Source organism: Nelusetta ayraudi, unplaced genomic scaffold, assembly GCF_046127955.1.
Source record: "Nelusetta ayraudi isolate G7.1 ecotype Tasmania unplaced genomic scaffold, CSIRO-AGI_Nayr_v1 ptg000022l, whole genome shotgun sequence".
Lineage (NCBI taxonomy): Eukaryota > Metazoa > Chordata > Actinopteri > Tetraodontiformes > Monacanthidae > Nelusetta > Nelusetta ayraudi.
Window position 1 is genome coordinate 669,784 of NW_027466072.1, and position 12,337 is coordinate 682,120.

General features: G+C 42.0%; 1 protein-coding gene across 1 annotated transcript in view; it reads right to left on the reverse strand.

Moving 5' to 3' along the window:
* Window positions 1–4,711: 4,711 nt before the first annotated feature.
* The window catches only part of pea15 (proliferation and apoptosis adaptor protein 15), a 37,459-nt gene continuing 29,833 nt past the window's right edge, over window positions 4,712–12,337 (reverse strand). The window contains exons 2-4 of the mRNA XM_076027997.1: window positions 7,754–7,928; window positions 7,493–7,648; window positions 4,712–6,879 (exon numbers count right to left, since the gene is read on the reverse strand). Of these exons, the coding sequence (XP_075884112.1) occupies window positions 6,815–6,879; window positions 7,493–7,648; window positions 7,754–7,925 (393 nt within the window). The 5' untranslated portion in view covers window positions 7,926–7,928 and the 3' untranslated portion in view covers window positions 4,712–6,814. The remainder of the gene's footprint in view (window positions 6,880–7,492; window positions 7,649–7,753; window positions 7,929–12,337) is intronic.

The window sequence follows — 12,337 nt, forward strand, 5'->3', positions numbered from 1 at the left end:
TTTTTTATAGAGGATTCTGTAAAATGACAATAACACCTGCTTTCACTTGCTTCACACCACTGGATAATGAAACGAGTCAAGAAAAATAACAACAGCCAAAACACGAGAGACGACATCCTGACGAGGCGGGCAGCACGTTGAGCATCTCTCTCTTTTTAAAATAAAAAAAAAAAATAAAAAAAAATAGCCAAACAAGCAAAAGCCAAACCATTTCAACTGAAAAAAAAAAAGTTGGAACGTTAACCGCACAATGTTAACACACTTTAGGAATGTTGTCAGATCTACTTCATCACATCAGTTGCAAAGATATTTGAAAAACAAAAATTCTCTATTTTGCTACTGCAATATGCACACATCCAACACATTTCTAGTCAAGCCACAAACACTAATGTCACTATGTGAAATAAAGATTGTATATTACCAAGAGTTACCGCTAAATGTCAAGCATATTGTTCAACGAAGCAGTTTGCAGCGGGATCATATTGGCACCTTGAGCTACATTGTAAAAGCTTGCTTTTTGTGCTTGAAATGTAAACTTTACTCATCTAAATTAGAAAAAAAAAATTGAATGCAGCTCTATAGAAATTAAGTGTGTGTGTGTGTGTGTGTGTGTGTGTGTGTGTGTGTGTGTGTGTGTGTGTGTGTGTGTGTGTGTGTGTGTGTGTGTGTGTGTGTGCGTGTGATGGTAAAAGAGTGCAAAGCAAACTGTCACTGCTGCACAAATCCGTTGTCAGCGAGTGACGGGAATTTTCAGCGTTCCTTGAAATAAACAAAACTGAATTGAAACAAATCACATGGAGACATTCTACTGGATTCTTGTGCAACGCCTGCCACATTCATACTGATACTCAGCTGATACAGAGGCCCAACACTGAGGCTGAGTCAGCCAAAAACTGCTCATTTATCACGAGCCCGCACCTTGAAATGTTACCGTTCACCGCGCTAACGCTAAAGCTACTCTTCATGACTTTCATTACCCAACACTGACATTCCATACACCGACGCTTCCCTCGGTCACTCACTGCTACCTCACTGAACATTTTTAACATTGAAATGAAGAGTTGTTTAAGTTATTTCCTAACAATAAAGGTTTTATCGGCCGTAATATCCACACCACTGCCTCCCTCAGGTTAGCCAAACTTCAACTCATTTCAGCTAATGCAAAAATAACAGCAGCAAGTCGGCTCGCCTTGACATGAACGACAAGCAGCTTGCTGCAACAGACCTCTCCTTTAATTTTGTTCTAGAAGTAGCGTTCGCCTCTACCCATTACTGGCTGACAAACTAGGATTTCTTGCTGCGTTAGCGTCGTTAGCTCGCTCTTTTAGCACAGAGTGTCTTATAGTTGTAGCCGCTTGGCTGCTTTGCCATTTTGTATTCACAACAACAACAACAACAACAACAACAACAAAGCAAGATAAAGCCAGAAGTAAGCATCTATTTCTTTACATGTGATTTTTGATTGTGGTCTCTGAACATTTTATTTTGAAAATTTCATTGCAATATTTTGCAGTTATTTGCAGTTTGTGCAGCCAGATTAACTGCATATTATCGATACGGGGGGAGAGTTAAACGCATTTCAAATATTGAAATGAAAGCTATTTCTTGGGAAACTTTGAGCATCTGAACTCGGATATTTTTTTTATTTTCTTATCTTTATATATAATTTATTTATGTATTTAATTATTTCACATGCACCTCAACAGACACTGTAAGCTGTACCACTCCTTTCTTCCCTTGGTGCAACGAGACAACAGCTGTGGCATCACATCATTAGTTGCCGACGACTTCTGTCTTTCGTCATGATTTGTAAATCCTGGAGCGAAACCACGCTACGAGGAATGACCACAACGCACACTCAACTTGAAGTACGACAGAAAAAAACCGCATCGTCATCAGCAAATACAATGAAAAGAGCACCGCCTTTTGTGTAAGCTATCACCCAAAAAAACTCTAAGAGCAAAAAAAAGAACGGAGACAATGAATTGAAGCACAAGAGAGTTTGATCCATGGCCTGCTGAACGTTACAGGAGCAACAAGTTTCAATCCTCTTGATTTGTTTTCAGTTAGTAAAAGCAAACACAAAAACAAAAAAAATCATGAAACGCCAAAACAACAATATATAGGCATTAAATAAATTAATCCATAACAAACACAGTGATATATATTTCAAATACATATTTACAGTAATAGCTAAGAAAAAGTACAGTCTTATCCTTGTGGGAAAATTATACTTGACTCTGAATCAACTTTCCAATTGTTACTGTTATACGTCGTCCTCTTATCTTTTTTCAATTCATGTATTAGTTATAATCAGGTATACATCACTCCGTACATCATTGAATAGGTTTACACTTGTACTGCCCTGTTTCTTAGATTGATATGTACTTGGTACATGTAATTCCAAATATGACATCATTTGACTGATATGTTGGAGAAAAAAAGTGATGAGCCATGAGGCTACATAAAAACTACCAAGTTCAACATTTCGTCTGTTTGGGGTTGAGCCCATGCTGACATTGAAGAAGCATTTTAAAACAAAGCAAAAGCTGTTTTTTTTCCCAATTGGTAAAAAGAAAAAAAAGTCTATGTTGTTATTTTTGGGTGTGGGAGGGGGGGCATGTTACAATGCAGCACTTCAATTGAGACAAAAATTTGTTGAGGACTGAATGGTGAAATGTTACAGGTGCATCTGGAGCATCACAACATGTTTTATGATGTTTACAGATATTGCATGGACAAAGTACTGACACACAACAGACAGTAGCTGAAGTGAGTCCATTCCCCGACTATAATTCTAAGAGTAGTAGACGAAAAAAGGAGGAAACAAAAATTGACAAATCTAAAATATCTAAAAACTTGACGAGAACGGGAAAAAAAACCCACGATACAATACAATAGTCTGACTTGAATTTTTTTCTACAACGATGGAAACGCATGCTAAGAAGCGTGGAGAGACAATCCTGTCCTTTTAGTTTGTAAAAATTACAAAAGCTCCTAAAACTAATAATAACAGAGACTGACAACAATCATGTGTGTGATGTAACGCTGAGGAAGACCATTACCCACAGGTCATAGCAATTGGTACAAGTAACTATCGCTTCACTCGGGCTCAGGCCTAGCGGGGGGGGGGGATCTGGGGGGTCTAGCGGGTGAGAAAAGGAAATACCCACACAAGAATACTAACACACAGCACTTTGAAATCAGCTTTTTGACAAACCATGCATGTTGCACAAAAATCAAAGTTATTGTTTTAATTTAGCAGCACACTGTGCCGTTCAAATTGAGGCTCTTTACAGTTTCAGCCGAGGCACAGTAGTAGAATCCTCTCGACAACATGACGTCGCAGTATGAATCTGAACGGCAGCGATGGTTTGCGTTGCCCTTCCAAAATGTTCAGCATCTGACAGGCTGACAACAGCTCCATTAAGGCTGCCAATCATTGCCATTGGTATTCAAGTTAAACAAAGTATTGGAACTATACTTGGTCAGGGCCACAACTGGAATAGCAACGTTTTCCATGAGCGAACGAGACGCTCACACACGCAGGAGTCGTTTGAGGGAAGGTCAAAAGGTCGACAGTCGAGATAGCCACCACGGTGTGAGAAGAGAACGCTGGAAACCAAATACACAACAGTGTTGTAGTATTGAAGCGTGAGTATTTCCTTTAAAGTACTACTACAAAAAAGTTTGCACTGAGTACAGCAGGATGGATGTCCGTGCAGACAAATGCGCCTACTGTTTGCAGATGACACCTGCGTATACGACACAGAGTGCAGGCAGTCAAACGCTATTTATTGAATGTTGCCATGATGTCAACGTCTGAAGCAAACAGATTGAGAGCTGTACAACACATTTGTTTTTTTTTTTGCCCCAGACTAAACATCCCTGTCACGATGTAGCAGTCGGGTCCCGGGTACGAGCTTTGACCTGTAGTATTTCAGACGTCTGAATAAACCGGCATTTGTTTGGTGTTAGATGGTAAGAAATAGCAGCAGCCCTGACATTAGTGTTTGCACTGTTCAGTATATATATCTTTTTGTTTTGATTAGGTTTAGGTTAGTTGTTTTTTTTTTTCAATTTCAGAGAGACGTTATCAAAGAGAACAACAGTAACAAAAGAAACATTTACCCTGGTGACTTTAGACTCCTCTCGTCAGTTTCGCGAGAGTTTCACTTTGTTTTGTTTTTTTACAATCAGACTTCACTACTAATGACAGATTAGTGTGTGGGGAGGATATAATACAGTGCATACTCCCTACAAGCGTGGATGCATAGGATACAACTCAGTTTCACACCACAAGAAAAAGCGTGTCGAAGGAAAGAAAAGGTAACGGAAACTGCGATTTAAAAAGCAACATATTGGTCGTTGGCACAAGGGGAGTTGCAATTAGGTTGGGCGACAAGGTCACCTGTGTGGGTCAGCCACACAGGTTGGTTTTTTTTTTTTTGTTTTTTGTTTTTTAAAGTCCAAACAGCGTCGGTAGCAAAATGAAGATCGGGGCTGAAAGTCCCACACTCACCTCCACACCAACAATGAAGAACCTTAGTCACTTTTCCCAGAAGTGAGCGCTGCCTTCATGAACCTTCATGACAGCCGAGCTGAGACCAGGTTTGGCTCTCATGCCATCGCTCACAGTTCTCCCAATTTTAGGGGGAGGGGTTATCAAGGTTCACTAAGGCTTCATTGTCGGGAGAAAAGAGACACAGTGTTCAAAACAGCATTTATTTATTTATTTATCGTTAAGATTCAACAGTCTTGCGAGCATTGTGTTGGTGCGCGGTGGCAATGGCATAGTAAGGAGTTGGGTTAGAGATGAACCTTCTTTCTTGGACTCTTTCTATTCCTTCACTTTCACTTTGTCTCCTTTGGAGTTGAGGATTTGACGCGTCCTTGGTCAGAATGAGCGATAAAACGACGGGATGTTGGGTGTTGTTTGGAGCAACAAACGAAAAAGCTTGTCGTTTGTGTTGTGATATTTCACACAATTTTCTCTCTCTCTTTTTCTTTTTAAATATAGTAAAAATTCTCAGAAAATATACATTTTTGTATTCTCGAATTTCAGCTCAACGCTCGCTGAGGCTTTAGATTGTTTCCATTTTTATAAAATGAGGGTGACGCTTGTGCCACAGTCCCATCAAATACACTGTGGCTCAATATGTACTTTTCTTACATTTTCCCCTCTGATGTTATTTATAATGCTTGCCAGCTTGTCCATTGAGTTGTAATGACACATTGTCACCTTAATAAAGAGGAAACCTAAAGGCTGGAATGAAAATGGCAAGACTTCTACATCTTTCAAAAAAATATTTTTGCTATAACTTATCAAGTAAAATAAAACACTGGCTTAACTTATCATTAAATATTAGATCCCCCCCCACTGGTAATATGAAATATCTCTGTGTTAGAGTAAAGGGAACACATACAGAGCCTGTAAGCTGAGGATCAGTCAAACTGTCCTGTTGTCGAAGCTCAACTTCAAGCTTCCGATACAGCATCTAAGAAATATTCATTAAGAGGTTGGTGATTTGCAATTGTGAAATTTTAAACACGTTAAAAATAAATATACATATATATATTTTTTTTTTATCTCTCTCTCTCTCCCCTTCTTGCTCTCTCTCTCTCTCTCTCTCTCTCTCTCTCTCTCTCTCTCTCTCTCTCTCTATGGGGACCTGGTAACCCTGATTCTGTCCAAAGACATCTAAATGTTGTCTCTTTCACTTTGTGTAAATCTAATGCAAAAAAAAAAAAAGAAGGTAAATTTCCAAGGTGAGCTGTCTCTATTTTTGTAAAGTCATGTTGCACGGAGCTAAATATCTATGTTTATACGTGTAATAAACCTCACTGCAGCGAAAATGTGAACAAGCCTCCATTTGCTCTGCCTGGAACCCGGGAATATTCCCATTTTTACATGCAAATCGCCCCTGCGTAAGCAGTGCAAACGCACACAAACAGAGGGTTAACCAGGTCAGAAGTCGGATATGAAGAATAGTATGGAACATTTTTTAACTAAGTGTCAATTTTGTTTGTTCCACGTAGCTTTTGGTCATTTAAAGTCGACACATCCGTCTTCTTCTTCATTTCTCAGAACTTCGGTCGATTCTTTCGATATTTAGGCTATTGCGCGGATCGTTGTGTACATGTGCATGTGTACACAACCAGTGTCATGGCTTTGCAATGCAGCCCATTGATTTTCTGTCGTTTCAGAATTTCATAAAGGAAAAAAAAAAAAAAGGTACATGGCTATATCATATTTTGGATGCATGGTGTGTGTTTGTTCTCATGGCATCTTAGGTTGGTCTCACAGGTACAAATTGCATGCGCACATCTCTCAACCTGAACCGCTGCATAAACGCACAGTCACACACTCACCACACACACACACACACACACACACACACACACACACACACACACACATACGACTCTCATCCTGACCAGTCCACCATGTTTGGATCAGGTGTGGACAGAAAACTCTCACCTTCTCATCTTCTCACACTCACACGCTGCACTTCCGTCTCCGCATCTCCACATTTTAGTCTTCTGGTGTCGCCTTTCGCGTCCTCCATCTTCCATCGACTACGGAGGAGGTTGCATTGCTACGATCTGATTGGTTGCTTTGCCAGTGGCTATATGGACTCTGTGTGTGTGTGTGTGTGCGCGTGTGTGCGTGTGTGTGTGTGTGTGTGTGCGCGTGTGTGTGTGTGTGTGTGTGTGTGCGAAGGTAAAGGTAAGACAGCGAGGGGGTTGGGGGCAGTTTGGAGTGTAGAATTCAGGATGCAAACATCAGGTGCTGAGGGAGGTGGCTGCCTCCTCATGCTTTCTTAGGAGGCGGAGCCAACTTGATGATTTCGTCTTCCGACGGCTGGCGGATGATGTCTTCAGGGGAGAGAGGGAGAGAGAGAGAGAGAGATCACAAAAAACAAGATTAGAAAAAAAAAATGAAATTTGACTTTGAAGTAGAAACTCGCTGCATTTCCGCGGCCCCTAGAATTGCGCAAAACTTACACATGTAGGTACAAACATCTGAGTTTAAAACGTTATTGTGAAATAAAGGAGTAAAAATGATGTTGCGAGCGCTGCCTTCCTGGAGTGCAATAAACCTCAGGATGACTTCATTTGTCCTTGAGGAAACGTCTCTGTAAAGTGCCACATAAAAGCCAGGACGACAGGAAATAACATTTCATCATTTGTAATAAAGAGAGCGCTCATGTTTTTTTTTTGTTTATTGGCTCGACTCAAACCCAGCTAAATTTCCCCAGTGTGGGGACAGACTTGAAGCCAATAGAAACAAAAAGGAGGCGAGAGCGGCGGGAAGTCGTGTTTCTTTGCAGCGTTTCTCTGTGGCGGTCGCGCAATGACCTGGGACGAACACACGCAGCCCTGTCTCGTAATCTATAGGAGTGGTGCTGATGCATTGTGACTCGTTGGCTGACTCGCTGGAATGAGATGTTTTTTAGGATGATCACGGGTCACATGATCGCCGTTTCACCTTTGTACTTCTTGGCAGACGGAATCCGTGTGAGCTTGGTGTCGATCTCATCGTCCTCCGAGATCTTCAGCACCGTGGTGCGGTACTCGATCACCCGCGTCAACAGGTCAGGTCGCCGTGAAATCTCAAAGATGTGCTCGATGTATGAGAGATTATCTGGGGAGAAGTAAACCAGCAACGTTACTAGCAGTTCACTGGACGCTCTTCAGGGGGCAGCACTCTGGTCTCCGGCGGCTCCCGCTCAGCGGGTCCGAGTCTCACCTTGGGCCAGCTTGTCGTTCTTCTCCAGGTAGCTGAACCACTCTTTGGACGAAGTGATGTTGTCGCTCTGGTCCTCGGGGATGTCCTCTTTGCACGCCGACTTGAGCTGCTCCAGGTCTTCGTTGGTGATGTTTTCAGCCAGATCGCTGAGCAGAGAAGTGTACTCCGCCATGGTCTGCAGGGACGAGAACAACCCAGTGAGCGATGCCCCGAGTGAAGAGTTTACACGCAGAGGTGCTCCAACGTCAGTCGAGACGCAGAGGAGTGCGCGTTTTTTCGCGTTTCTTTCAGTACAATTCTCCCCTTTGCCATCTCAACCCGATTCAAAGCATTCAGAAGAGCTCACGTTGAGTGTTTCGAGATCTTAAAAAACATCAGAATTCCGAGGAGCACGAGAACAGAGGAGCCTGCAAAGGCTGCGGAGCCACCAGGAATAAAGCTCAATGCATCTTTCTCTTCCGTGATGTGGTGTATTTTGGTTGCATTTCATGCGGTTGCATAAAATCATATTTTTCTTAGTCCGACTAAAGAGAGCTGTCTACGTGGTGAGTTAACGGTACATGTATGTGCAACAGAAAGGAAAGTGGCGATTTGACATTTTAAGTGCAAAAGACATTAAACGCACCGCAAACGTATAGCTTGTACTGCTTCACCACAGAATAGAGTGGAAGTTGTCAACCAGTTGTCATTTAATCTGGTTTCTTACAAACCGAGAAAATGAAACGGTGTATGTTTTCAATCAAAATTCAGTTTGTTTGTTTTTTTGTGCTAAATCAAATCTGGACACATGAACAAATTTGCAGCAAATCAAATAGCTTGTAGTAGTAAAATGGCTAAATTACAATAGTGCCTTGAAACAATGTGGAACTGCATTCAATGGTCTCCCTTCCTTACAACTAGATTGACTGGATGTGGATTCTGAATAATATATTTCCCTCACAGAACTTTTTTTTCTCTTTATCCTGGAACTGATGGGGATTTTGGGGCTGGAGAGAAAGTGATCGCTAGATCTTTCAGTGTGTGTGTGTGTGTGTGTGTGTGTGTGTGTGTGTGTGTGTGTGTGTGTGTGTGTGTGTGTGTGTGTGTGTGTGTGTGTGTACGTGCACGCACACAACAAGGAGAGAGTGATTTTGATTTTTTTTTTTTTTTTTTTGTCAAGCTCTCTTGTAGAGATTCACACAAAGAGGAAATCTGGGTTTTCACTTCCAGCGCGCAGCCCCAGCGACTGCAGCTTCCTTCCTACATATTAGCATATTTAGGTCACGCTTGTTCATGTGCATCATCATATTCTGCCAGTTGCACACTACCATGCAAGCTGCTGTGCTGTTTGTTTCCATTCCCACGATGGGAAGTTGCACAGATGCGTCTGCGTTCGTCACGTGGAGTCTGGACTGTGCTGTCACCTCGACCTCGGTACATTTACATTTATTAAGAGAGTTATGGCTGAAATGTTTGAAATTTCAAGAAAAATCCCCTTGAAGAAATACCGGTTCATATCTGGACATGCCCATCAAAGAAAAGTCTATGTAAATATCTAGTGAGGGTCAAATCTGCTGATGCTAGTCCTGTTGACACTAGTGATCTAGTCTAAGACCACCTTGACAGACCACCGAGACAAAGACCAAGACTAAGATGGACCGTGTGAAGACCCAGACTGGAGAATGGACAGGACGCTACCATGTGCATCAACTGTAGAACAGAAGCATCTCACTGGATGCAAGAAGGGCGACTAATACGTGTAACGCTGCACCCAGACCTGCTTTTTGAAAACCCCCCCAAAATGAACGAGACCAACGCCGACCTCGAGCGCTACGACACCAGTCGACACTGTTCACGTAGGTGCCCTGGTTGTGTTGCCACTAAGTCACTGACTGGAAAAATGATCCAAAGTAAGCTTCTTTTTCCATGGATGGAGCAGAAAATGTATGCTAATGCTAACCCTAATGCTAACCCTAAGCCAGTTTCTGGCACAAAAAAAAAAAAATCAACTGAAAGACAATATACATATATATATATATATATATATATACATATGTATAAATGTAAGCAGGGAGCCTTTATTATATCAATAAGTCCAAAATGAAGGTGACACTCTTGGATGCGCCATGGCCACAGCGCCCCCTTCCTGCCATCCATGCGTCCTGTGAGCGGCTCTCTCGGAAAAGCGGCTCGTCGTCAGCACTGGCACTTGGTTGTGTCTGCTTCTCATCCCTTCACCCACGTCACAGAAAAAACACCACATCGTGCAGCAGAGCCCAAAAGAGCTCCGTGATGATGAGTGACCTGACCTACATAAGAAAACTGCTGTTGCATATGGCCTCCACCAGAGGGAGCTCGTCGACTATGCAGGAGTTGGCCAGGCAGCTGTCTCGCAACCACTCGGATTGGGAGAGAGAAAAAAAGAGTGTTTTTAGCCTGTGACGGTAAATAAAGTCTGTTAAAGCGTGACTTCTTGCTTTCCAAATGAGAAGAAAGCCAGCGCCACCGTCATATTTGAAGAAACAATAGCACCTTGAATGCAATTATACATTGAAATGCCTATATTTAAAAAAAAAAAAGAAAAAAGAAAAAAAAGAGAGACTATCAGCAAAATAATTAAGGAGGTTGCAGAATTCTGTCTCAAATGGCTGTAAGGGGCTATAAGCATTTAATGAAGCAAAATTCAGCATCGTTTTCACCTATTACTCGGATGTATCATACATTGACACACAGTTCTATAGTTCAACACACTGCGCCTAGCTTTAATCATTTGAATAGCATAACTAACAAAATCCCCCCCCCCCCTCAGGTCCTGATGGAGGGAGAAGTGGTGAGTAAAGTTGCATTATAGATGGATGGAAGGATGCGTAATAATAAAACATTTGACTGATTACAAGCGTAAATTGCACATATAGATTTGGCAATATTACAATGACATATTACTGCATCGTCCTTCCTCTGTGTTCCTCGTGTTTTCCGACAAACACTCGTGTGCGTTCGCCCCTGACTCGCCGCTATGAAAAATGTACCCGAATCATCTGAGAAATGATTGAACTTCACCAGCGCGCCTGCAATCTACTCCTCGCACAGCTCATTTAAGGTCAGATGTGTTTGTCTGGTCGGCTCTCTTTGGTTCGTTCTGAGCTTCACATTCTGAGCCTCAGGGCCAAGAGTACAATGATGACGGGGCGCTTTTAGCCAGCACTCGTTTTTGGAGTGAGGGAGCAGGATGGAGGGAGGGACTGAGGGAGAGAGAGAGAGAAAGAGAGTGTGTGTGTGTGTGTGTGTGTGTGTGTGTGTGTGAGAGAGAGAGGGGGAGAGAGAGAGCTTGGATGTAAACGCTACATTCAAGTCCTCTTAAAGCAACTTGTTCAATCAACAGAGCGTTGTGTGGGAGAGTGCATGGATACGCACCTTAAATTTAGCCAATACCACGGGGGTCTGCTGTGTGTGTGTGTGTGTGTGTGTGTGTGTGTGTGTGTGTGTGTGTGTGTGTGTGTGTGTGTGTGTGTGTGTGTGTGTGTGTGTGGCCTGCTCTCAACCTAGGTCATTCTGTCTGCTCCCCTGTTTTGCACCACAATAGACGCTGGCGCTGCTTTTGTGTTCTTCTCGAGAAATCGTATGAAAACAAGAATGGACGGAGAGGCTACATTTAGTTTTTCTCCCACCACTCCACCAACCTCTTCTCTCCAGCATTAATATGCATAATAAAAGCTGTTTGGAGCGGGGGGCGGGGGGGATACCAAATGTGTGGCAAAACAGAGATAAAAAAAAAAAAAAAGGGAACAATTTATTTGTTATTTATGTTTCAAAAACATAGAAATCTGTGAAGATTTATGAAAGTTTTTTTTTTCTGTCCAATACAAAGTTTGTATTATCCATTTTTTTTGTGTGTTTTTAAAATCCTATCAAATTTTTTCCAATGCAACAAAGTAAAATGTTCACTTGTTTTTTCACTGCTAGTCAGCACAGCTCGGGACATCATGTAAACCAAACGGTGGACATGCTAAAGCGAGCTAAAGTCATGCTATAAATAATGCTACGTGTTGAGGCTCGCCTACTGCTACCAGAACTCCGTCACCATGAGAACCAGCTCCAACACAGAATTCTGCTACCATGGAAGACTTTTTTGTAGGGCTGGGCAAGTTAATGCGTTATTATGTCGTTAACTCATTTATTTATAAACGCCGACAATTATTTTTAATCGTGCACTAATGCATGTTGCTCACGTGCTGTAGGAGGCATGACTCAGGGATGGGCCATATATCCCTGAGTCACAAAATTTTTTACGGCGGTAAGAATATGTCATCGTTTCAAACATACGCAGTTTCAAAAAAGAAAATCCCAAAACATGGAGTTGAATTGTTTTATATTTTTTATCGTCACTTTTATCGTTATCGCAATAAATGCCAGAAATTATTGTGATAAAACCTTTAGTCCATATCGCCCGTCCCTAGCCGTGACTTTCTAATGTTTATATTTGTGAGCGCACTTCTCTGTTGCTGGCTTCTGCGGAACCAGAAAAGAAAAGACTTTGTTCATATGGCAGAACATTAAAATGAAAGCGCACTATACACTTCTTTTAAATTCATTCTTGGATTTTGC